Genomic DNA, 27,634 nt, shown 5'->3' on the forward strand with positions numbered 1-27,634 from the left:
ACGCTTTCCAGCTCCGTGTGTGTGTGTGTGTGTGTGTACACACTAAGTTTCCCTGTTGCATTCTAAATAGAAATTAAAGTATTAAACTTTGGATAAAGCTTTTATAAAATACCTGTTTTATCTGTCTTTCTAGTAACAGCTTAAAATCAGATGGCTAAGAGAGGAAATGAAATGTGTATTCTGTCAAACCACTTTCTCGCTAAAGGAATAATAAGTTGGCTATAATTAATGTTGGTAGGAGAGATGAATGATTTTCCAATCACTGATTTCTGTTTAATGCATGTGCATAATTAATAGTATTACAGCATAAATGGACAGATCTAAAAGCTAAGAAATTAAACAGAATTCAGATTTCTTCATCCTAGCTGTTAAAATATTGTGGTGATGGGTGTTTTAGGAATCTGTGAAATAAAATAAAAATTAACATGAGATTATGATTCTCTGTATTTACTCAATATAATATGAAGCAATCACCTCATTTTTTCTTTTTAGGTGTTTACAATGTACTCGGTTTTCATAGTGTCTGTGGGTACGTCTACATAGCAAAGAAAAACCCGTGGCTGGCCCGTGCCAGCCAATTTGGGCTCACGGGGCTCGGGCTGCAGAGCTGTTTCATTGCTAGGTAGAATTCTTGGCACTCTATGGTGTCCTATAGCCCGGTTCCAGCCCAAGCCCAGAAGTCTACACAGCAGTGAAACAGCCCTGCAGTCTAAGCCCCGTGAGCCCAAGTCAACTGGCATGGGCCAACCGCGGGTATTTCTTTGCTGTTGTAGACATACCCTGTGTGTCTAGCTTTTCTCTCTCTACCTTCACCCAATCTGCTTTTCTCCCTTACCCTCCCATCCCATACCCCCACTATACCATGCACTTTTGGGGCACGTGACTGAAATACCAATGTTGGGTCACATACATTCCATTACTGTGTGCGTACTATGCACGTGCACACTTTCATGATTATGTCCTTGACATGTGTCTTACAGTACTGATGCTTCCAATTGTGTGTCCAGCCCATTTCATTCCTTGTTATGACCCCATTGCTGGAAAGGAAGTAGCCCAACACATTTCTCATTGCGGAGTTAAAGAGGCAAAAGTGAAATAGAAATTAAGAAGTGAAATTGATCCAAATAGGAATGTGATTGGGATTTTTTATTAAATCTAGATCAAAGATACCACGCCAGTGGACTTGCACTTAACTGATTTAAATGTGCACACATGAAAAAAAAGTTGCAATCAGATTTTTTAAAATTCTTTTTTGGTGTTTTCACTTAAGGTATGTTACATTGAGAACACTTTACTCTGATAGTATTGCTTATGGCATCATATAATGAAATCTCATTGATATGAGATTCTTTTTAAACAAAGATAACACATCTTCCTTTTTACTGAGCAGAAAACTACTTTTTTCCTCAGTTTAATCATCTGATGAGTATCCCTCCTGAGGGCTTGTCTGTATAGGGGCCTTAGTCTGCACTAATTTGAGTTAGTCCAGTCTGAAAATCCTTGCATACACATGATGCAATTCCTTAGAGTGCACTAACTCTGCATTTATTGCAAACTCTGTAGTCCTTTTTCAAAGTGTACGAAGTTCAGTATGAATTGAGTTAGTGCAGTCTATTGTTCATTTGCACACAATGCTGCTGAGCACTACTTTGTCTGTACTCCAACTGCTATGCCACACTGCTTTGTGGATGTCTATTACTGACCTGTCTGTTTACTTGGGTGCCCGCCACTGTATGTCCCCTTGTCCATTTAAAAACTGGCACGGTGCCAAGATCGGCGCACTTGGTCCTGGATTCCAATATACTGGCATTACAGCAATATTACTCCAACAGCCTTTACAATATGCCTTGAGCAGCCACTTGGAACCATGCTGAAACCCTAGATTTCATCGCCATCTGGAGAGAAGCATGAGTTCAGCATGCCCTTGGGGCATTCCTGCTGAGTTGTATATGCCCTGTAACAGGCATTCGTACAAGAAAGTAAGTTTACCTTAGCAATAGCACAGTTGTACAGCTCCAAATGACTTTTCACAGGCTTATACAGAAAAAGACTAGGAGCAGTTCAGACAATCAGTGCAGAAGCCAATCTGTTTTTCCCTGTATTTTCAGCATGTCTGCAGGGGAGATAAAGCAGAAACTAAATTGAGACATTGCTCACTTTTGGTTTGGACATTATGGGGAATCGCTCTATGGTTATTGCTCCCAGCATCTCTCACAACTCCCTTCCACTCCTTCACTACTTCTGGAGGGACCGTCTTGGTGAATAACTTCACAGTGTATCTTGCTGATCTGCCCTTTGCTTTTCTGAATAAGGCTGTTCTCTGCCTTCTAGTCACCCACCTCAGTGTAACATCACTGAGAGTCAGGACAGCCTAAAAGGGATGTAGAGGGGTTTACTATCTAGTTTGCCCCCAGAAGCCCCCTGCTAATCCCTCCAACACCTGATCAGCACTTCCAAGGCACAGCCTAAACTGCAAAGCCAAACCCTGAACATAATTCCCAACACCCACAGCCGCCGAGGCACAACTGCAAACTCAAACAGCATCTACGGCACACCAAAAAATCCTAATCTAGCCCCATGCACCCACCGCTTACCATCTGGAGTTCCCCCACAGTGGGAAGAATCTCAGGGAGGGGAAATGAGAAATACATATTAGAAAAATACTATCATAGCCTCTCTGGAATATGAACCACCACCACTTGGGTGTTTTCCCCTACGCCCACAGCCAGAGCATCTGCACTGGCCAGACTCTCAAGGACAGGGCCTTTATCAATGAATGAGCAGTTGGGTAACTTGAGGGGGAAGAAACAGAGAATTTGGAATGAACCGTTTGCAGACCTCATTTCAGACTCCCCTACCCCCACTTCCCAAAAATGAAAATAATGGCGAGCTGGAGATTGTATTTGAGATTGGAGAGGGGGAAAAAACCAGGGAACTATCCAAAGAGCTTGGGGAGAGAGCATTGAAGTGACCAGAGACAGCATTGCCATGGCAAAAGACACTGAGTGTGGCTTGCTGTAGCCTGCCTCAGTTTCTACCCTCAGTGAGGTCAGAAACAGTGCAGTTGAGGAGACGCCACTCTGCTTTACAGTAGTATATCTCCCTTTAATAAAACCTTCTGAAATGAGCACTTATACAGTGATTTAAAGGCTCTTCTCTAAGAGCCCAGATAAAACTTAAGTTCCAAAACAAAAGTCTCTAGGTGCCAGCAGCCCTACTTCAGCTGTAAGGCGTCAGGCTTCTCCGCTGCCTAGAGAGCTCTGAAGTCTTTCCCCTGCTTGTTGAGGGACTCTCCCAGGCCTCGCTGCTTGGAGAGCATTTGCCTAATTTGGGCTCCCTGGCAGTTCTTCTCCTCAGGAGCTTCCTTTCCATTCTCCTTGTCTAACTAAAATCCTTAGCCATGTTCAGATGCTTCCTTGTCTAATTAAACTACCTCCCAGTTACTCTGAATTAACTACTCCCATTCCCTTCAGGATTGCCAACTGTCTAATAACACAAACCCAAACACCCTTGTCCCGCCTCCTGCCCCTCCCCTTCCCCAAGGCCCCACCCCAGCACCACCCCTTTTCCAAGGCTCCACCCAGCTCACTCCATCCCCCCCTCCCTCCATCGCTTGCTTCCCCCCCCCACACACACACTTTCACTGGGCTGGGGCAGGAGGTTGGGGTGCAGGAGGGAGTGTGGGGTGCGAGCTCTGGGAGGAAGTTTGGGTGCAGGAGGGGGCTCCAGACTGGGGCAGGAGGGGGTTGGGGTGCAAGAGGAGGTGTGGGGTGTGGGCTCTGGGAGGGAGTTTGGGTGCATGAGGGGGTTCAGGGCTGGGGCAGGGGGTTGGGGTGCGGGCTCCAGCCGGGCGGCACTTACCTTGGGCGGCTCCCGGTTGGTGGCGCAGCAGGGCTAAGGCAGGTTCCCTGCCTGCCCTGGCCCCGCGCCGCTTCTGGAAGCGGCTGACACATCCCTGCGGGGGTAGGCAGGATCTCTGGGCACTGCCCCTGCCTGCAGGCACTGCCCCCACAGCTCCCATTGGCCACAGTTCCCATCCAATGGGACCTGTGGAATCGGCGCTTGGGGCAGTGCGTGGAGACTCCCTGGCTCCCCCCCAGGGGCCGCAGGAACATGTCAGCTGCTTCTGGGAGTTGCACAGGGCCAGGGCAGGTAGGGAGCCTGGCTTAGCCCAGCTGTGCCACCGGACTTTTAGCAGGCTAAAATCTTCCAGTTTGGTTTCAGTAGCCTCTGGGAGATAGAGCCCGATTCCGGAAGACTCCCAGCAAAACCAAGAGGGTTGGCAACCCTCCCCCTTGTGGAGCTTGTCAGAGGTAGGTTGGGCCCCTGACCCCTTCAGAGGGTCAGCTAGGCCTCTGACACAGGGATACGCAGAGGCAACTCCTGGAGGCAATACAGAAGTAGAATGCTCTGCTGCAGTGCATGCTGCTAGCTGGCACACAGACAGTCGAAGCTCTATGCTGAAGCCCCTGGACAATACAAAGTCCTGGGAACACCAGCATGCATTTCCCAGTGTACCCCCACAGCTGTGCTCCCAGATGCCATTCCCCTCCCTAGCCCAAGATGAGGACAGCAAGAAGAATTACACCCGGGAGCCCTGCTCTTTCAAGCCCTTTAACGCCCTGATAACTTTGAGCCCGACACTCAACACCAGAAGGTCCAAGAACAAGAACAAGAGGCAGAGACAAGACATATACCTGCCTGTGAACTGGAGCTCTGCCCCCCACCCCATTGTTGTGCATTGCTCTCCACTTCACTGTGTCACTTTAAACCTGTGTTTCATTGATGTTTTAATTACATGTTTCTGGTTGTTATATAATAAATCATTGTTTAATAATAAAAACCTTTAAAAATCATTCATAAAGAATCTGCAGCGCACGGTAGACAGAAAAAACTGTAAATTTTGCATAAGTCAGAGATTTTTATAAAAGTATAACAGCAGACACAAGATAACATAAGGAGCTGCACAACGTGCCACTTCTACCACCCCTAAAAGACACTGCAATGCTCACATTCCATGCCCCCTGCCTCCCCCTGGATAACAGCTGGATGTACAGCAGGACATTTTCAGGCCTGAAACTCAAATTAAGAGCAATAGGCATCTGTAAGGTAGTGTACTCACCACCTGTAGTACCCCCTTGTATCAGCATTCAGTGCTGCGAGGCATCCCCGTTTCTGGCACTTTCTCCTGCCATCTGCCTCTTGCTGGGTCTTCCTTGGCTCAGACCTCCAGTCAAATCACACAAAGCTCAGTCCCTTTCTGGGGTAACAAGATCCAACTGAAAATCCAAATCAAATGCAGGTTCTTCTGCCCCTCTCAGGTTCCACTAAAGTCCTCTGCTTTGTGGTCTCTTCTCTTGGCCCATGCAGAGCTTCTCTTATCTTGCTTCTTCCCCTACTGCCTGTCTTCTCCCAGGGACTTCGGCAGCTTTCCTTCAGAATCTCCCTGATCATTGTAAGCCCTGTCTTAGGGCTCCTCCCCAGGAGCCTACTCTGCTTTATGTGGGTTCTCCTACCTGACTTCCAACCTTTATAGGTTTGTTTACACTGGAATAAAAGGCCGGCGGTACAGCCACAGCTGGCCCAGGTCAGCTGAGTCAGCCTTGTGGGTCTAAATATTGCTGTGTAGACATTCAGGATCTGGCTGGAGCCCGGGCCCTGGGATCCTCACCCCTTGTGGGACTCCAGAGCTCAGGCTCCAGCCTAAGCCCAAATGTCAACACTGCAGTTTTACAGCCCCACAGCCCAAGCCTGAGTCAGCGATCCAGGGCAGCCGTGAGTGTTTAATTTCTGTGTAGATATACCCTATGAGCCCTGTCTCGGTGCTTTCCCCACTCTCATCCCCAGGAGCCTATCCTTTGGGTTCTTCCTGCAGGAGAGTCCTGCATTCTCCAGAATCTTTTCCCCATAGACTGTTCCCAGCTCTATTTAAGTAGTCCTCTGAAGCTGGAGTCAGTCACTAACTCCATTACACCCAGCTGGCATCACTAATTGCCCCAAGTAGCTATGGGCAAGTCTGAGCCCACCTGCCTTAAAGGGCCAGCCAGCCTTTGGTAGCATCCCTGACAGTATTGTTCTGGCTGTTTCCATTTTCTCATGGGTTCCTTGCTGGCTGCTTAAACTGCTGAGCAAGTCTCTGCACCCCAGCCTCCCGCCCATCGTTAAGACTTTCTCCCTTACTTTCAAAAATATTGTGCAAAATACAACATGCAGCTATAATTTTAAACAAAACACTCTGCAGCTTCCAACCTAGCCCATAAATAGTGCCACCTTCCTTTAAGGTGGCCAGCGCACACTCCACTGTCATTCTGCAGCTACTATAATGATAGTTAAACAGTTCCTTCGTTCTCTCCAAGTAGCCTGTGAATGGCTTCCTTAGCCAGGGAAGCAGAGGATAAGCCAGGGCTTTCAGGATAACTAGAGCAATTTCCCTACCATTAATGTCCACAGTGATCCTGGGGGCAGTCTCCTTTATTCATTCGGGCAAATAGAGGTGAGTTCCAAAAGACTGTGGACCTTTCCAGATCACTCTGCATTTATGTTTGTGAACCTGCTCTGGTGGTCAACCAGCCCTTGGAGCACCATGGAGAAATACCCGTTTTTGTTTATATACCTAAAGGCCTGATATGGGAGATAAATGATAGGCACGTGGTCCCATCTATTACCCCAATACAGTTTGGGAACCTCATGCGTGCAAAGCCGTCAAAAATCTGAACATTTACAAGTTTTGTAACCTGATGCAACAGTACTTTATGCATGGTATCACACACCTGCATGACAGTGGTCCCAACGGTTGATCTCCTTATGTCAAATTGGTCGTTTACAGACTGGCAACATTCGGGGATGGCCTGACTCCAGAGAACAATGGTGACCCGCTTCTCAGTGAGTATGGGGCACCACACATTGGTATGCTTCTGCTGCAGCTCAGGGTTACTTCAGCACTGATCTCAAAAAAGGTTGCCTTTGCCATCCTGAAATTCTTTTGTCACTGCTAATTATCCCAGGTCTGCAGAACAATCCTTTCCCACACATTAACACTGGTTTCCCAAGCCCAGAAACAGTGCTGAATTGTTTGAAGTGGCTCCAGGAAGAGCTCATGTAGTAGCAATTGCTCAGTGGGCTTCTCGGCTTCCTCGTCCTTCCTCCGCTGCCACTGCTGCTGCTGCAGGAGTCACTGCTGAAAATTGAAAATGGTGCTAGCCCGCCCAGAAAGAGAAGAGGCATGGGACAAAGGGAGCAGAATCATGGGATTCTTTTAATTTGACCCCAAGTCCAGAATTTGCCTCTGGCTTCTTCCTGGCTTACATTATGCATTCCACAGTGTGCAGTGAGAAAAATCCCAGCATGCGCACAGCTCACCAGCAAAGCCAAGGACCATGGGATATCCTCCCATAATGCCACCTGCTTAGTTCACACAAAGCCCCTGCTGTATATACACAGTGACGCAAATTGAAAGTGGGCACAGCCATCCTGTGTGCACGTTATTAGTATGGCTTACATATTATGCACCAACTAGTCTGAGTCAACTCAATGAGAACTAAACTCCCTGTGTAAGCATGGTCAGAGTTACACTGCTTACATCTGCTGAATAAAAAGAATCTGTTGTACAAAGGAAGAAAAGGAGATGTAGTTGAGGGGAAAATTACTTAGTAATACTTTTGGTAGTAGTAATTAGGGCTGTCAAGCAATTAAAAAAATTAATTGTGCGATTAATCGCACTGTTAAATAATAGAATACCATTTATTTAAATATTTTTCTACATTTTCAAATATATTGATTTCAATTACAACACAGAATACAAAGTGTACAGTGCTCACTTTATATTTATTTTTATTACAAGTATTTGCACTGTAAATAAACAATAGAAATAGTATTTTTCAATTCACCTAATACAAGTACAGTAATGCAAACTCTTTATCATGAAAGTTGAACTTACAAATGTAGAATTATGTACAAAAAACTGCATTCAAAAATAAAACAATGTAAAATTTTAGAGCCTGTAAGTCCACTCAGTCCTACTTCTTGTTAAGCCAATCGCTCAGACAAACAAGTTTGTTTACATTTTCAGGAGATAATACTGCCCGATTGTTGTTTACAGTGTCACCTCACAGTGAGAACAGGCGTTCGCATAGCACTGTTGTAGCCAGAATCGCAAGATATTTACGTGCCAGATGCACAAAAGATTCATATGTCTCTTCATGCTTCAACCACCATTCCAGGGGACGTGCGTCCATGCTGATGACGGGTTCTGCTTGATAAGAATTGAAAGCAGTGCGGAGCGACACATGTTCATTTTCATTATCTGAGTCAGATGCCACCAACACAAGGTTGATTTTTTTTTTTTTGGTGGTTCGGGTTCTGTAGTTTCCGCATTGGAGTGTTGCTCTTTTAAGACTTCTGAAAACATGCTCTACTCCTCGTCCCTCTCGGATTTTGGAAGGCACTTCAGATTCTTAAACCTTGGGTCGAGTGCTGTAGCTATCTTTCGAAATCTCACATTGGTACCTTCTTTGCGTTTTGTCAAATCTGCAGTGAAAGTGTTCTTAAAATGAACAACATGTGCTGGGTCATCATCCAAGACTGCTATGAAATACTGTATCTGGCAGAATGCGGGTAAAACAGAGCAGGGGACATACAATTCTCCCCCAAGGAGTTCAATCAAAATTTAATTATCGCATTATTTTTTTAACGAGCATCATCAGCATGGAAGCATGTCCTCTGGAATGATGGCCAAAGCATGAAGGGGCATACCGTTTAGCATATCTGGCACGTAAATACCTTGCAACAATGGCTACAACCGTGCCATTCAAACTCTTGTTCTCACTTTCAGGTGACATTGTGAATAAGAAGCAGGCAGCAGTATTTCCTGCAAATGTAAACAAACTTGTTTGTCTTAGCGATTGGCTGAACAAGAAGTAGGACTGAGTGGACTTGTAGGCTCTGAAGTTTTACATTGTTTTGTTTTTGAGTGCAGTTATGTAACAAAAAAAATCTACATTTGTAAATTGCACTTTCACGACAAAGAGATTGCACTTCAATACTTGTATGAGGTGAATTGAAAAATACTATTTCTTTTGTATATCATTTTTACAGTGCAAATGTTTGTAATCAAAAATAATATACACTGATTTCAATTACAACACAGAATACAATATATATGAAAATGTAGAAAAACATCCAAAATATTTAATTATTTCAATTGGTATTCTATTGTTTAACAGTGCAATTAAAACCGATTAATTGTGATTAATTTTTGTGAGTTAATCGCATGAGTAGTAATTTTTCTCTTCCCCATCCTACTTCTTTCCCACTTTATCTTGAGGATTGATGTATAGGTAGCAAATCTGCTTTCTTTCCACAATTGTACTTCTGTCTGTATTAGTTTGTTTGGAAAGATGTAGAACTGAGATTGAAAAGGGCAGGTTGGTGCCTCTATAATGTCTCTGTTAGTTATTTGATTCTTGGTAAGTGGAGCCTTTGTGTAAGGAAATTATTTTTTTTATGACAAGCAAAGGATTCTATTATATCTCTTCTGATTCTATGATCGAATCAGGAAGTCTTTTCCCTTTTCATTATAGTACCAAAAAAGATGAAAGGGGAGAACCAATTCTGGACTTGAAATGGTAAAACCTGTTAAAAATAATGTAGATGGAATAGATTTTAAAAAGTGTTTTTGGCAGTCAATCCAGGGGATTTTCTTGCATCCGTAGATCCCCAGGAACCCTGGTTTTGCAGGGTCAACATCAGAATTTGAAGTTTGCTCCTGGGGGAGTGGGAGGAGCAGCGGTAGTTTTGTGACCTAAATGATATTGTAGAAACCACTTCATTAGGGAAAAGGTCAGGTGTGTGATGTAGATCATAGTACCTCTCTATGTTTAGTTCAAGCATAATTTTTAAATCTAACCAAAAAAGCAATGTCCTGGACTCTTCAGATGTTCCAAAGCCTTGGGCTAATTGACCTGGGACAAGAGTTCCATAAAGTTGTTTGATCAGTAAAAACTATACTCCTCTGTGTTTACTTTAAAAGTGACTGCCAGAATCAGGAATTTCATCTAGCTGTATAAGTATGAATAGTGCACCAATCACCATGTTATATAGGTGCCAAATAAAATAAATGTTAAAATCAGCAGTGTTTTAGCCAGACTTCATTCTCCATTCTGTCTTTAGAAGGGTTGCATACTATAGTTGTATTCACATAGTTGTCTTGTTGTGGATGGACAGAGGGGGGGTAAATATCTGTATCTGGTCCTTATTTTTTTTTTAATGTCATACATGGATGCTATATGATTGATCTGGTTTTGAGCTTGTTGTGTGCAGCTTGGGTTGCCTCAGAGGGAGCTTGCATCTGGGACGACAACTTCTGTTTTATCCCATTTGCTTCAGACAGTTTTCATCCTCCTTCAAATGGTGGAGTAAAGACTATTTTCAGAAAGATGTGACTTCAAGAACACACATGAAAGGTTCTTGTAGATACAAATATGCAAAGTTCAGAGGTGCACATTGAACACTTTCTAGTGCAAAGCAAATGTTCTGAACACAAGTAGAATCTGCACATCAGCTTACTGGAATTAAGAAAATTCAGGAAATTCCATCTGCTTTTGTCATTAGAGGGCTAAACTGTAATTCCATGTAGTGTCTATGATCAGAGGAGGGGGATGAGATCAGTTCTTAAGGACCTATCTCCATTTCTGTCAGCTGTAACAAAAGGCCTTTTTATCTGGTCAGAAAAGCAAACTCGCTGGCTAATGGAAAGAGAATGATGTCTATACATTCAATGAAATAGATTTTACAGGAACATTGAGCTATTTGTTTAAAAAAATAGGGACAGTTGTCATTAAACCTTTTTGTTTTTAATGGGAACTAGATAGTAGCCACTTTTTGCACCAGCTATCCTGGTCCCAGAACTTCATCAGTGGAGGCCACCTTAATCTTCAAGACTCATGATATCAATTACCTAGTTGTCACTCTTTTTCTGATAGATCACTTAGTAAACCAGCTGCTCTGTCCTACAAATTTTTCTCCACTCTGTCTTGATGAAAAACAGATCTTTTGCCTGTCACCTCCTGCTATTTAAGTTTTGCCTCTGTTCCAACTTACCTAAGAAAATGGTCTTCTCAGTTTCTGCCCTAGTCTATTTACTAGGAAGGGAAATAGTGGTGGTACTTTATTGTCATTAAAATGGAGATAGGGCATACAAATCTACCATTAGATTTTCTTGTATATCTCTGAAACCTACACAATTCAACAGATCCCAATTCAAAGTGAATTCAGTTAAATGTATAGCATTTTTATGAACAGAAAGAGGAGAAAACATCTCCTTTGAAGAAAAGATCTGTAGGGTAGATATTTGGCTTTACCTGCGGTTATTCACCAAAATATCTCAACTTGGATACCTTCTACTTTCTGGACATACCCTATGGGTGTTGCTTTCTTGGAGCAGTGATGCCTTCCTGACTTTCTCCTATCCTCCTAGCTAGATATGTGGTTTAATAGTCAAATACCATCAGTCATTAAAATACAGAAAACAGAACTTCATTACCTCCCGAAGGCATCTTCCATATAATCTCAGTCATAACTCTGGAATGTCTAGGGTTACCATACGTCCGGATTTTCCTGGACATGTCCGGCTTTTTGGGACTCAAATCCCCGTCCGGGGGGAAATCCCAAAAAGCCGAACATGTCCGGGAAAATCCGGCGCCGCTGGGTGCTGGGCCGGGGGCCGGGCCGGGGCCGGCGGTGCTGGGCCAGGGCCTGGCCCGGGGCCGGGCCGGGGCCGGGCCGGGGCCGGCGGTGCTGGGCCGGGGGCTGGCCCGGGGCCGGCGGTGCTGGGCCGGTGCGGGGCCGGGGCTGGCAGTGCGGGGCCGGGGCTGGCGGTGCGGGGCCGGGGGCCGGGGCCGGCGGTGCCGGGCCGGGGCCGGGCTGGGGCCGGCGGGCTGGGTCGGGGCCGGGCCGGGGCCGGCGGTGCGGGGCCGGCGGTGCTGGGTCGGGGCCCGGGCCGGGGGCCGGGGCCGCGCTGGGCCGGGGGCTGGGGCCGGGGCGGGGGCCGGCGGTGCTGGCCCGGGGGTGCTCGGCCGGGGGCTGGCCCGGGGCTGGCACCCCAGGGCCCGAGCTGAGCCAGGCTGGAGACGCCGGGCCCCCCCAGCTTACCTGCTGCCTGCTTCAGGCTTCCCGCGAATCAAATGTTCGCAGGAAGCAGGGGAGGGGGCGGAGTTGGGGCGGGGACTTTGGGGAAGGGGTGGAGTTGGGGTGGGGGCGGGGCTGGGGGCGGGGCCGGGGCCCCGTGGAGTGTCCTCTTTTTGGACACTCAAAATATGGTAACCCTAGGAATGTCCCATCCTGAAAATAAGTATTTTGGATACAAGCAATAATGTGTATAGTTGATTTGCTTAGTCATGACCTACCTGTATGCAGATTTTATTCTGGGTTGTTGTTGTTGTTGTTGTTGTTTTGGAGTATTAAGAAATTCACAATTGGAGAAAGAGGATTCCTTAGATCAGGGTTAGTTAATTGTAGACTGCAGGCCAGATCTGGACTGCCAGATGCTTTTGAATGGACCCCAAAATCTCTTTATTTAATTATTAATAAATGTCCTTATTTCCTGAGAAAGCAGGAGATGCAAAAAAACTCTGCACTCTAGTTAGGTATTAGTGCAGCTTGCTAAGCTGTGATAGTAGGAAATAACCCTTTAGTGCAGAGAGATGGATATAAAGATACAGAAAAGAGCTTTTCAGGTAATAAAACTTTTTTCTTTTGAAGGACTGAAAGGGGAAACACGGGAAAAAATGCTGAACTGTGTGGCTAAAATCTTTTAGATGATGAATATATATTCCCTAGCAAAAGCTGTTTTAAATCCCATCAGGTGGCCAGGTTGGTTGCTTAATTAATTCGGAATCACCTGAGTCTTATTGTACATGCACCTATTGAGTATTATGTGCAAATGGTGAAAGTCCTATCATGTAAGCACTGCACAAAGGCAATCTTGGGAAACTGAGAGGCTCTCACTTTTTCCCCAGTTAGTTTTTTGTGTGAGAAAAAACTGTAAGACAAATACTGCTGTTTAATCACATTAAAGAGCCAGTGGAGATAGCTGGATTTTTACAACTGAGGATAAGAACATTAAAATGGAAAAATTCCTTGTGTTCAGTCTAATATACTGTATTTGTCTCCTTGTGATGCCTGGTGACTTATGGATAGCCAGGTATTTGGATCAGGACAAGATATAGGAGGACTGGAGACATTTAACATAAATTTATTGGAAGTGGTAAATCATAGAATATAAGGGTTGGAAGGGGCCTCAGGAGGTCATCTAGTCCAACCTCCTGCTCAAAGCAGGACCAATCCCCAGACAGATTTTTGCCCCAAATCCCTAAATGGCACCCTCAAGGATTGAACTCACAACCCTGGGTTTAGCATAGACACACAATAATTACTCGAGACAAGTTTGATACTATCCATAAAAGAAAGGACCCAAACTGAACATTTTGAGAGTCTGGAACAGAGAGTCTATAATAATTCCATAACTCCTCATTCAGATGTACAGCTTGATGGGGTAGGGTGGTATTAGTCTCTGATGTGCGACAGATCTGTCTAAGCACCTTGGATGGCATACATGTCCCCAGTTAGCAGAGGCTGATCATCTGCTGCAAAGTCCAAGATTTTATTTTATATTTTGAAGATTATATTGATTAAAGAGTAGGCCTGTAACTGGCAAAAAAGATTGCTTTATGGTCACAGAAATAATTGAAATAAAAGTATATTTGATGTTTTGGGCAAGGAAGCCTGTATCTTCTGTTTTCTCAAAGGTTTGGGCCAATATAGGACAGAGTTGATTGGTTTATTGATTGTAAAACCCTACCAGGCAATTTGCCTCTGTGAGGGGATTTGATGGCCTCCTTTTATTTTCTCAGTTTGAATGGGTGTGCACTCCCCCCATGGAAAAGCCTGGGGTGTTTTTGGAAGGGACTCTTCGGGAGTGGTTGGAGATGATCAGGCTTCACAGCTCTCTGTCCTTTGATCCATTATTCCTCAGTCTCTTTGGATGAAGCTGATGGGGTTTTTCCAATTCTGAAGGTATCTGCTTTGTTTGAGCGTTTTCCCCTTGCATTCTTTCTACTATCCTTTTATAAGATAAGCTTCCCTGTTCATTTCAATCTACTCATGGGTAGATTTAACACTCAGTTTAAAAGTATATATTGAAATTGGCCACCCCAGTTTGAGAGCAGCTACTACATAGCCTTGATGCCAAAGCTAGACTGATGGGGGGAGGGAGGCGTTTTGTCAGTGTGAATTTAGGGCTAATGGGAAGTGTTAGATTGACAGCACTGTTTATCCACATCCTTGTAGAGCTCACAGCTCCTACTGGAGCCTCTTTCTCAGCTCAAGTCCCAAACTTAGATTATATTATCTGCTTATTATAAGTAAAATTCTCAATTCTTTCTTTGTAGCACTTTCTAGTGTCTGTCACTTAGAGATGATACTTCATGGTATCTTACAGACAGAATTTAAAGAGATATAGACATCTTGTTTTTTGTTGTTGTTGCTGCTGTCTCTTGTAATTACTGTAGCTGCTGGAAGCCTAAAATAAAACTTCCAAGTCCTAGCTATTATATAAAGAAAGAGTGGTGCAACTATTCCTGGCATCGGGGACTATTGATTTACTGCAGTCTGTCAATGTTAGATGGGCATGCTGCTACGTCAGTGGTGCACTGTATTGTTTCAACTGCTTTGGCCTTTGTATTTGATCCTGGCAGTGCTTGCGTCAGTGATGCATATCATTGCCTGTGTGATGTCAAAGTGTGGGTGTTCAGTTACAGAGACATAGTTAAACTAATGTGCTGCAGTAAATCCTGAACACTATTTCCTTCTGGGAATAACAAAGAGAGAGTGATTCATCCTTGTTCACATTAGACTAATGCTAAGTATAGCAGTGTTCATGACCTGCAGCATCCACACAGATTAGTATCACAACTACTGCAGCTTGCTAAACATGGTGTCAAAATAGTGTTTGTTTAAAAAGAGGTATTTATATGTACCTACTTCCCCAAGGGTTCACTGATTATCAGCTAAAGGTAAACCCTTCTAATCAGAAAATATGTGGTTAAAGTAATTCTTTAAAACTTAATTCCGTTAATTAAAATGTAAAAATCTTTCAATTATAAGAACTTCTGTAAATAATCACATCAGATTATGTAGTACTTAATAGATTGCAAAAAAAAATCAGAGTATATATCATGTAAAACAGTAAATGAAGTGTTTCTCTGAGGGGTATTCCACTGAGAACAGTTGTCATCTTCTTTAAAATGAGCTAATTTTACCACTTGTTTTGACAGGCTTTTGAATCCACTTTTAGTACATACTTTCAACTGCTGTGCAGAAAAAGAAGTGCTGTGTTTACAAGAACAAATCACTCTGCTGCATACCTGAAGCTTCCCTTTTCCCCTTTCTCAGTAAGTCATGTGATGATGATCATGTGACTCGGTCAAAGGAGCTTTTCCTCAACCAGCACAAAAACGAAAGCATTCTCCCAATTAAAGCTGCTAACGTGTCCAATCTTGGATCACTGGATCTTGTTTACTCTTCTGCTATTACAGTAAAAACAAAATGAGTGGTAAGATTTGCTGACTGTATTTTGAAAGAGAGTTCTGCTTTTGTGTTAAAACATGAAAAGCATTACATAAATCTAAACCCAGTCTGTGTTTTCAGCAGATGCCAGATATATAATAGCTATAAAAGATAGAAAAGGGTTGGTACATTTAAACATAGATCTGGTGGTATGTAAAATTATGAATTGTCTTTATTATTATGTGGGTTCAGTAGATTAATGTGTACTACTGTGTATCCTGTTTTAAGGACCTCCCTGTCTGTCAGAACATAAAATTAGAAGCAAGTATTGCATTTGGAGGACTTTATGAATACTAGTTTTATAAGAGCATTATTATATACAGTTACTGTCCAGAAAGAATCTTTGTTTATAGACTGATAAAACGTTTGGTTTTTATGTTGAAAATTCAGTCCATTTAAGTTTACAATCTCTTTACTGAATTCAAAATTGAATGAGACAGTGAGATTTGAAAACTAATTGCATATCTGATCAAATAAGTTTTTTTCAATATTTGAAGTTTACAGGTTTGAAATGTATTTTCATAAGATTAAATTATGTCTGGGACAGTAGAAAGCATACATCATATTAATTTTGTTTCCCTCTTTATACTGTTTATAAGAGGCATGATACATTTTCTTTTACATTCTGTTCAAATAGGCATGCTCAAGATTTTAAGCAACCTGCTACAGTTGATATGACCTAAGCTGTTGTGTTTAGGTTTCACTGCTTCTTGCAAGTGTTCTTAATTTTCATGAACTCTGTAACAAATGTCTCAGGAGACTTGTTCCCTACCACGGTCTCTTTATTTCCCCTTGGGATAAAATGCTTATCACTGCAAAAAAAAAAAAATTACAAGCTAGGTCTGCCGTAATAATTTAAGGGAAATGTGGACATTCTGATACAATGGCACTATTGAAAGTGTGGGAAAACATGTGTCTTCTGTTTTAATATGATATTTTTAGTGTGTGGTAAGGCATTTTTCAGGCAATTATATTTTAAACCAGGGTATCCAACCTATAGCCTGCAGCTGTACACAGTCCACCAGAGCATTTCATAAGGCCTGCAGCCTGCTTCAACACAATATACTAACGTGCAATTTATTAGCACTGTGTCATCATGTTTACATAATTTTAGTTTACACAAGTGTGTAAATAGACAATACTGTACATGGGTTGTTTCTCTCTAAATACATACAAAACAAGCTGAACTTAAAATATAAATCAATACAGATGACTTTAAATCATATTAAAATATGTAGAATCTTTTTGGGCCACACAAGGTTGTGCGTAGGTTTCTGTGGCCCTCCTATGTGATAAAGTTGGGCACCACTGTTTTAAACTATAAAATATTTCTATCAGATTTTTTTCTCTGAGTCCTTCAATTTTACTTTCATAATGAGATTCAGCATGTCGCAATATATAGAAGAGTCCAGACTAGCAATTTAGATAATAGAAACCTTTGACATTAATAATCAAATATCATCATATTAAGGAAACACTTTCTAAAGCAGAATTTCATTTGTATACACTATAAAAAATTAAAGTGTTAACACGTCCTAATAATGTCATTATTGGCTGATAATGTGACACCATTACTGTATTTCATGGCTAGGAACAGTAAATTTGTCATGTATACTTATCAACAGTCTAACAAGTAACTTGAAGCAACAGCAAATAGAAACACAAGAGTTTCTTTTACAATGTATTATGCCTAAATAAAACCAAGATCTTCATATTAGTAGTAAAAACAAAAAAATAAACTCAATTTTATATTTTTAAAAATCTGGCATTGGCATTTTATTCTAAGCTCTCACAAAAAAAACCTTTTTTTCCCAAGTCATGCTAGCAGTACCATATTTCTGGCAAAAACATCACAGCAAGGAACTCTGCCAAGCTTTTTTTTTTTTTTTTTTTTCCCCCCAAGTTTATCTACCATTTATTACATTTTACAATGATTTAAAAACCTAATCAGAAGTATAATGGAGTTCACCGTTACAGCCTGAGTGAGAAGAAACCATCTTTTCTCTATTTTTAAAACTTCTGAATTTTAAAGTCAGGATATAAATATTTCAAAGTTAGCACCTTGTCTTAATGCTAACACCACAAGTGGGACTCATTCAAGTTAATAAATTGCCTTGAGTCTCTTATTTTCTGGCTGCTGGGGGAGTAGGTGGTTTGTGAACGTGGCTGTGTTGGGAGCAATGTGTTAATGCCACCATATGGCAACTTTTGTATTGGCTTTGGAGAAAACTGCTGCGTATATCAGTCAAGACAGAAAGGCATTAAATACACGAAATTGGTGGTCTTCAGAATGAAGTATAGTTTGCTGTTCAGAACACTACTTAATTTGGCCAGATGCAGCAAAAGTAAACATCCATTGATGTGCTTACCATCTATATGCATACTATATATCTTTCTTCACAGATGTGCATCACCAGAGTTTCTGGAGCAACTAGGATGAAGGGTTTTAATTAGACGTGAGCAGGTGGGCATGATTCTCAACTGACTTATAACTTGTGTAGTCATTTATATTTGTTTAAAGTGAGTGGTTTAAAGCAGAGTGGTATCATTTTGTATCCACTTTGAAAACATTTTTCTTGGGTATAAATGGCTACAAGATACAAGCAGCAGAGAACAGACCCCTTGTTTTTATTTAAAAATGTAAAGTATTTTCTGTTTTAGGCTGATGATACATTTAATATGCCTGCAGCTATTGCTATTAACTTTATTTTTTAAGTAGTTCCATCTTTGTTTTTCTTCTTAAATATTCTGTTTAAGAGAGACTGTTTTAGAGTTAGGGACAGTAGCAACCCATTGTAGGCTTATATATTTGTTATTTATGGTCCTCTTCAACACTCCTTACTCCAGCAGAACTCCCACTGCTTCAGTTGCTGAAGAAAATTTGTAATTCCAAGTTAAACAAAATATGGAAAAGGCTACATTAAAGTTTGCTTTTAACCCATCTTTTCCCATCTGCAACTAAAGACCTTGCTCTTGAAATTAGAGAATTTTTCTTTGCTGTCAAAGTCATGGACTACCAATTGCACAGAAAATAAAACTGAGCTTCCTTGCAGATTAAAACATTTATAGAATTCCATGTTTTCTGTTGAGGATCTTGTATAAAGTTTTCAAATTTGATCAGACACTAAGTTCAGAAATATTTTTGTTGCTCTAGCCCAGTTTTTCACATTCAGGCAGAATTACCTTTATTTTTCTTCAAGCATCTTTGCTTACCAACCATAGGATGGATTAATCTGCTTATACAGATAGTACTTGGCGTTTACTTAGCACCTTGCATTTGCTGATCTGATCACAGTTTACAAGCATTAATGTCCTAAGTCTAAGCATAAGAACACTCTTTTGGGGCGGAAAAGTATTATCCTGGTTTTACAGATAAAGAATCAAATGCATCCCTTTTGTAATTGCTTTGAAATAGTTGGGAGTTCTGGGTGCTCAGCACCTCTGAAAATCAGCCTATGCATTTTACTTTCCCTAAGATTACCCAGGAAGTCTGTTGCAAAGTTGAGAATAGAACACAGACCTCCACACTCCCAATCCTGTGCTTTTGCCACAAAACCATCCTTCTCAAATATTTTCCTAGGAAGAATACACATGGATTTCTGTTCCTTTTAATTATTACCTTTGGTGATTATAGCTTTGTGTGTTTAAAAAAAGAAGCTTTATTTCCAGAAAGAGGGAAATATTTGCAGGGAAATAATTTTTCTATGCACCATATCTGTTGTTCACATGAATTGAGTACCCTTCACTATAATTTTATCTTTACAGCCCATGTGCTCTGCTTATCCATGTTATCTTGTATATTTCTTTGCAGAGATATTGCAATTCAGAATGGACTTAGAACTTTTAAAGCTTATTAAACCATGCTATACTGAAATACTTCTGTAACCCATTTAGGTCCTGCTCAGGTTCCAATGATGTCCCCAAATGGCTCAGTGCCTCCTATTTATGTGCCTCCTGGATATGCCCCACAGGTATGTCCAAACATCTGATTCATATGGCTTCATATATTCACATTACATTTGCAGTTAAATAAAACATACATAAAATCCTGGGACTAACATAACAATAAACTGACATGTCTAACCTGGTAACATGACATGGTAAGTTTCAGAATTACAGTGATTTGTACAAGTAAATATGGTGGTGTCCCATAAAGTCTCTTCAGTAGGTGTCTTCTTGTATGCTTTTGTGAGCCTCCTTTTTGATGTATGTGTATAATATTTATTTTACTCCCAGTTATTTATATTGTAATAGCATGCGAAGTTCCCAAGCGGGATCAGGGAACCCTTTTGCTAGGCATTGTACAAACATATAGGAAGACGTGGTTCCCTATTCTATTCTACCTTCCAAGACTCCAGTCCTGCACTGAGCTTCATGTTGGTAGATCCCCTTCATCTGTGCAAAGCCCCACAGACTTCAGGGGGGCGCCATCTGGTTAAGTGTTCTGCCACCAAGGAGCTCCCTGCAGAACTGGAACTTAAATGGACAAGACAGACGAACAGTAATGGACAGAGAACATGTAAGACCAAGTGCCAAGTAGCTTTTTGGGATATATTGTCATTTATTATTTGTTTCTACAATGCCTAGCCGAATGGAGAACCAGCCTGGTTGTGGTCTTTAGACACTACTGCAATACAAATCTTTGATAATTGTCAGTGTATTGTCTTAATTAAAATTTCCCACAAACCATACAATTTTTTCTCTTGCCTCTGTACTGGATCTGCAGCCAATCTTCTCTGCCTTTGCTGATCCAATGTGCACAGCCTGTGGTATAGAATAAGGAACGAACAAACAACACAAAATGCAACCCAAAAAACCAAAGCCAGTCAGATGGTGCATACATTAATGAAAGAGTATAAAATTCTGTCCGCCAGCAGAGTGCTAGCATACAGGGCAGAGGCCCACCTACTTTCACTTACTCTCTGCTGAGGAAAGTTTGTGTATAAAGGCTCGTCTACATGGTCATTTAATGTGCAGCAAGTCGGGTGAATGTACAGTGCTCTAACTTGCTGCACCCTAATTAGCTGTGTGGACTCTGCTACTGCGCACTAAATATACCATAGTCAGAATTGTTAGTGTGCAGTAGCATGATCCGCATGGCAGGCTGACATGCTGTATATTCATACCCTGTCTTGCCACACGCTAACTGACAAGCCCTTGTTTGGTTCTTAAATCTTTAATATTAGAATATAGAATCTGGCAGCAAAATGGATTTTGTGGTTTTTAATTGTTTCATTTTGTTTTAGATCATTACAGAAAGGCATGTTTCCTGTTAAAATTCATGTTTTATCATTAGGAAAAATAAAAATCCTTACATCTTTGCTATGAGCTAGTTTCTTCTGTATATTTTTTTTTTTATTTCAAGTGGGTTACTTAATGCTAAAATGTTATAAAATACATGAAAGGCTAAATAATTTTAGTGAAATTAATATATACTGTTTGCTTCCATTGAGGGCACAGAGCCCCCCAGAACCCAGAGTTATCAAATCCTGGTAAAACATTTATGTTGTAAGAGTTCTGAAATGCTTATTGCTAACAAAACGTACCATTGTGTAGTGATTTATTCGAAAAGATTCTGTAGCAAATAAAAAAAATTGACAACAAATAGATAACTTGCTGCCAGTGGAAGCAACCAGTACCAAGCTCATAGTTATCCCAAAACAAATAAAGAGATTTTAATTTAGAATTATAGAAGTGTAGGACTGGAAGGGACCTCAGTGGGTAATCTAGTCCAGTCCCCAGCACTCAAGGCAGGACTACGGAATAACTAGACCATCCCTGACAGGTGTTTGTCTAACCTGTTCTTAAAAACCTCCAGTGACACAGATTCCACACCCTCCCTAGGCAGTTTGTTCCAGTGCTTAACCACCTTGACAGAAAGTGTTTTCCAGTGTTCAATCTAAACCACCCTTGCTGCGATTTAAGCCCATTGCTTCTTATCCTATCCTCAGAGGTTAAAGAGAACAATTTTTCACCCTCCTCCTTGTAATAATCTTTTATGTACTTGAAAATTAACATGTTCCCCCTCAGTCTTCTCTTCTCCAGACTAAAAAAAAACCAATTTTTTCAATCTTCCCTCATAGGCCATGTTTTCTAGACCTTTAATCATTTTTCTTGCTCTCCTCTGGACTTTCTCCAATTTGTCCACATCTTTCCTGAAATGTGGCACCCAGAACTGGACACAATACTCCAGTTGAGGCCTAATCAGCATGGAGTTGAGCAGAAGAATTCCTTCTCTTGTCTTGCTTACAACAGTCCTGCTAATACATCCCGGGATGATGTTTTCTTTTTGTGCAACAGTGTTACACTGTTGACTCATATGTAGCTTGTGATCCACTATGACCCCCAGATCCCCTTCTGCAGTACTCCTTCCTAGGCAGTCATTTCCCATTTTGTATGTGTGTAATTGTCTCCTTATACTTAACATTAAAAGAAAAGAAAAAACCCTGAAGGTGACCTGCAAATGTGTATATATTAAGAAAAGTTGAACACCTGCAGAAATATGTGCTGAATGACCAAAACCACCAGGCTAGGAAGTCTATTCAACATATCTATCATTTATGTATCATTTTAGTTTAGGTCTCTTATGCCTGGATTTGCCCCAGCTCCTGAATTTGGTGATTTCACACCATACTTTCTGCTGCTGGAGATTAGAGCCAACATATCGGATAAGACATGTCTTAGTTTTCACACATTGTATACAACTAATAAGTGTTTCAGAAAACGTGATATACTGTTTAAAAAAAACAGGGCTTGCTTTACCCCCAATATCGTGGGAGTGAAATTCATTCTGTGAAGAGAGTGAAATTACACTTTTAGTTACTGTGTGTGGGCCTGCCTGTTCTACAGAGGTAAGTCTGTCTACATTCATTGATCTGTAGTGGATCTCCCAATGATGATGATAACTTTGCACAAAGATAGAGAGTATGGGTCTTATGCCAGAATTAAATGTTTAGCTTGTAAGGTTATTGTTGCATTCAGCATCCCTCAGTGCTGGGGGTGGAAAAATCATACTTGGGCACTTTTTTTGTTTGTTTTTTTTGTACATGTGCAGTTATCTGATTTGCACACACAATTGCAGTTAATGTTTCAGTGAGACACACAATTGTGCATGTAAATTATTTGAAACTCTAACTTTTAATTATTGGACTTTCAGAACCTAATGTCATGAATGGGGCAGTTACCCAGGAGGACAGCATTATATTGGTTTGCGCTTTGTTTACTGTCAGATCATATTTGGCATTTTTTTAAAGCCCTAAGGGCAAGAAACATTATTTTAATGAAATCTTGCTTTCTACAGAATTTGAATCTGTTATTGGGCTGGATAAATACCTTAAACAGGCTAGATCCAACCTCCAGGCTGGGTGTTTGACAACGCCGCCATCTAGGTTGTCTCCATTTTCCAGCAGCTTATATGTTAAGTAATATTTGCTGTAGAAACTGTGCTGGGGCATCATGGAGAATAGGAGCTGGCACAGGTCCAGGTGTGGCAGAACCTGAAAAGTGAGATTTTAATAAATTATGCTGTGCTGAATACCTTTCGTAGCCTTATGATTTGCTGCATTTTAACTTTTAAATATATATATGTATACACACTTGAAGTTCACCTTTAATTTAAAGGTCTTCATTTAAATCCATTGCCTTATCCTTCACTTACTCGGACATGCTGAGATACCACAGGATTCTGTGAACTAGGCATAATCGTACACACCATGTGTGCCTCAATAACTAAGCGCAGCAGGGAAGAGTAAGGACGAAGTGATGTCTTTAATTCTTTTTTTCAGTTTGTCAGACTCCAAATGTTGCTGTAATATGTAGTATAATTTTTATATGTAAGGCCTGGTCTACACTGGGGGGCCGGGGGATCGATCTAAGTTAATCAACTTCAGCTACGTGAATAACGTAGCTAAAGTCGACGTACTTAGATCTACTCACCGCGGTGTCTTCACTGCGGTGAGTCGACAGCTGACAGTCCCCCGTTGACTCCGCCTGCGCCTCTCGCTCCGGTGGAGTACCAAAGTCGGCGGGAGAGCGCTCGGCGGTCAATTTATCACGTCTGGACTAGACACGATAAATCAACCCCTGCTGGATCGATCATTGCCCGTTGATCCTGCGGGTAATGTAGACAAGCCCTTAGAAAGCATAACTCGTATGACTATCCTTGCTACAAACATAAGGGACTTAAAAAAATAATTAAAATTACATCTTTATGTTTGGGGAATTAAACTGGCCAACTCTAATTATAGTTGCCTATACTGTTGTTGTTATATTCGAATTGCAAGGATAGGACTTCTTCAGTTTTGGTAGCTTTGAGGAATGTTGTTTTCTTTTACAGCAAGGGACAGTTTCAAAGTACCAAATCCTTTGGAAAGTCACATGGTATTTATTTTAAAGCTAAGTTATGGCTAAAAAATTAATCTTAAATTCAAGATAAGTATTTCTGTAATTGATCAATCCAACCTTAAATAGATTTTAACTTCTTCTTTATCTTAATTGTTGTGTATTCCTGTTCCCACACCTACATCGCAGTAGGTGGTCCTCTCACCAAACATCATTGCAACTAACAATATATTCCAAGTGGTCTGTCCCCTATTTTAGGAAGCTATTTAGGATATTACAGTGGGCACATAGGTTTTCCTTTTTTTCTGAATGGCTATTTCTTCCCCCCCTCCCCCCCATTTTACATCTATCGCACCCTGTTACATATCAACTACAAATTCATCAGCATGCAAACCTGCCAGGTGAGAGGCTTGGCAACTTCCTCTGAGGTATTCTATAACACTTGTTATTGGGATCTTGAAGTCAGTGTAATTTTTTTTTTCTTTTTGGCACTCTGGAGGCTGAGGTTACTGCCCCCACAATACTTCCAGCTATGGTTACTCCAAGCCAGATCCCCTTTTAGGTAGTAGGTTGTACTACCAACTGAATCATATTTAGTTTTCCACTTTTTTTTAAATGGATTAACTACACTGGTGAACCTCAAAATGGCCTATATAAGAACTGTTTATAAAATTTTGTTACGCGCAGCTTTCATTTTAAGGGGGGTGGGGAGTATTTTCTCCCCATTATTTTCCCATCCAGAAATCAGTTGCAGTTTTACACTTTCCTACAAGAAACCCTCTGAAACACACTACTAAGTATCCCTCATTTTCCTCTCCCACATTCTTTTTTTTGGTCTTATCATCTCCATTTTGTTCTACTTATACCATTGAAGATTCTTTTGCTCTTATATTCAAAACGAAAAATTCTCTTTTAAAAAGATTTATTGATTTGTTATCTTTCAGACTGCATCGTTCCAGACTCCATTTCCTCTTTGTGGCATATATTTGTAATAGCTGTTTGCTATCTAAGAAGCAGTCCTTTACCTGATCAATGTTTTGTTCTCTTGGCTTACAGGTTATTGAAGACAATGGTGTTCGAAGGGTTGTGGTGGTTCCCCAGGCTCCAGAATTTCATCCTGGCAGTCATGCAGTAATACATCGGCCTCCGCATCATCCGTTGCCTGGTTTCATTCCTCTTCAAGCCATGATGCCCCCTCCACCACGACATATATACTCAACAGTGACTGGAGCAGGTGATATGGCTTCGCAGTATATACCACAGTATCACACTTCACAGGTATATGGAGATCTGGGTAAGTAAATTATCGAAGAGTTACATATCCTATCAAAGCAATGTGTTCGTGTTCTTCTGGCGTCTCCAGTCCATTCAGTATTCTTCTGTTGTGTAACTGTTAGCTTTAAAGCAGTACTATAGCCTAAAGTAGAGCTATTAGCTAGACATCCTGCAGTACAAATAAAGACAGTATCAGGGAACCATATAAGTTTTTATTAAAGTACATTAAGTATTTTATTTCAGAAAATTGTCTGATATCCCAACCTAAGCTTAATTAGGCCTGGTGAGTTATAGAAGGGAGCCTCACACACTGGAAAAGGCAAGGCGTTGTATGATGTGATTTTAGTGATTCAGTGAGTGTCACTCTTTCCTCTGACTCAGTATTTAAATCCATTGCCTCAGCATTATAGGTAGGCCCTTTGTTCTCTATGGGACACTGGATCCAAATTCTGTGAATTTCTACCACATAAGCAGTGTCGAAATCTGTGACATGTTGAAATTTCCATGGTTACTTCAAGTAAATTCAAAACCAGAGTATCTGTATTGAATTAAATATGTGAAAAATAAAACAGTACATTATTCCTTGTTTATTTTTATACTAAATTCAATATATACCTGAGTTTTTTGAATGTTTTTAAATTTTGCACTGTTCCAATATTTATGGTTCTTAGCAAAGTTGCACATTTTTGTATTAACAGCAGCAAACTGCATTCCAGAAGATGTCAGGAGTGGTATCTGCAGGTTTTGACTGCTGAGTGTGGGGTTGTTGGAGTTTTGCTTCCTGGGATCCAGTGTGGAATGTGGCTTGGGTTTTTGGCAGCCAGGAGCTAGCAGAGGCTTAGGCACTGAGAAGATGGGGGTGGGAAATGGGAAAGGAAGAGTTTTCATCTTCTCTTTCCTTCCCCTTCTGTGCAGAAACAAAAGTGACTTGGAATTTGGGGGAGAGCTTGAACTCCTAGGTTACCACCCCAGTAATCTGATCACCCAATTGGCCGCTTCTCAAATATCCACCAATGCATCGACAACCATAAATAAGCACATTAGCAGGATTTTTCTACTAAAATGATTGGTAATAAACTGGTTAATAAAGTTGAGATTCAAAATGTAATCAGTACACTTCAAAGCCAACTCTCAGTTGCAATGAATGAGTTTGCACTCTTCGGGTCTGCTCTTTCAGGCTGTTTTCACGCTCTGGAGGATAGTATTTCATTGCCCAATAATGGCTCAAAATTTATTTTTGTAAATAAAATATTAGGCCTTGACTACACTAAAAACTTGTACTGATTAAACTAAATCAGTTTCTAAAGCTAAAATGCTTTAAATTAAATTAGTACAACTCTCCCTCGCATCCGCACCCCTCGTGGACACAATCTTACTCTGGTTTAAACGTGTCTTATGTTGGATTTAGCTTCAGTTGATTCCCTACCAGCTTATACTAAATCTAATATAATACTCTTTTTAAAATAAAACAAGAGTGTCTACACAAGTGGTTTGTACCCATTTAACGAAGTCTATTTAGAAACCAATTTAAACAACTAAAACTTTCTCATATATTTAAGGCCTTTAATTCTGCTGCACAGTTCTATGGTAAGGAATTGATTCTGCAGCCAATTCCATGACTGCAGAATTGTAGAACATATGTAGCTCTGATCATAATTGGTTTACTTATTCTATGTAGATTATTTCACACAGTAGAAAGATATAGTTCATGGCAGTCATTTATATATTTTTAACTAAGCTAGCATTCCACCCACAGATTGTTCTGAATAAAGTGGTAAATATTGAAAGAAAATATCTCTCAATTTTAAAATTTTCAGACTAGAACAGGAGCTAGCTCTTCTTTTTTCTTCATATTTGAGAATTGAATTAATATTTATATTCGTAAGTGCACTTCACAGTTATTTTTTCAGATTATGTGCAACGATATGGTACATCTACACAAGCTAAGATGCTGGTGTGTTACTTCTGCCCATGTAAAACGTTAGTGATAAATCAAAATATCCAGAAGGTTTATTCCCTCATAGTTAGATTGTTTATGTATATTGTAATGAGCATTATTATAAGTATTGTGTGTATACATATATATGTCATGTATATCATGCAAAGAATACATTTTAAAAAGCTTTTTCATTTTAAGTAATCTGTCTTATTAAAATGTCTTTGCTACCAAAAGTTGATAAGTCAACCATCTCGTCCATCTGATACCTGTCTTCCCATTTCTAAACTTTTCATCTAAATGCAACTAGTGCATAAATTGAGAAAGTAAAGTGACAGATTGTTCACCCTGAGAGGAATCTCCTTTTCCCATAAGTATAACAAACACCAGCTGTTTCCTTTACTAATGACAGATAGGATTACACTGAGAAAACAGAGCTGGTGCTGTGGTGTGTACCTTTTA

At 40.9% G+C, this 27,634-nt stretch overlaps 1 protein-coding gene across 1 annotated transcript in view; it reads left to right on the forward strand.

Annotated features, from left to right (window-relative positions):
• Positions 1–27,634, forward strand: part of FNDC3A (fibronectin type III domain containing 3A) — a 200,191-nt gene that overhangs the window by 100,475 nt on the left and 72,082 nt on the right. Inside the window, exons 5-6 of the mRNA XM_065417117.1 lie at positions 19,516–19,592; positions 25,018–25,255. Coding sequence (XP_065273189.1) covers positions 19,516–19,592; positions 25,018–25,255 — 315 coding nt within the window. The remainder of the gene's footprint in view (positions 1–19,515; positions 19,593–25,017; positions 25,256–27,634) is intronic.

The sequence above is a fragment of the Emys orbicularis genome, chromosome 1 (assembly GCF_028017835.1).
Source record: "Emys orbicularis isolate rEmyOrb1 chromosome 1, rEmyOrb1.hap1, whole genome shotgun sequence".
Taxonomy (NCBI): domain Eukaryota; kingdom Metazoa; phylum Chordata; order Testudines; family Emydidae; genus Emys; species Emys orbicularis.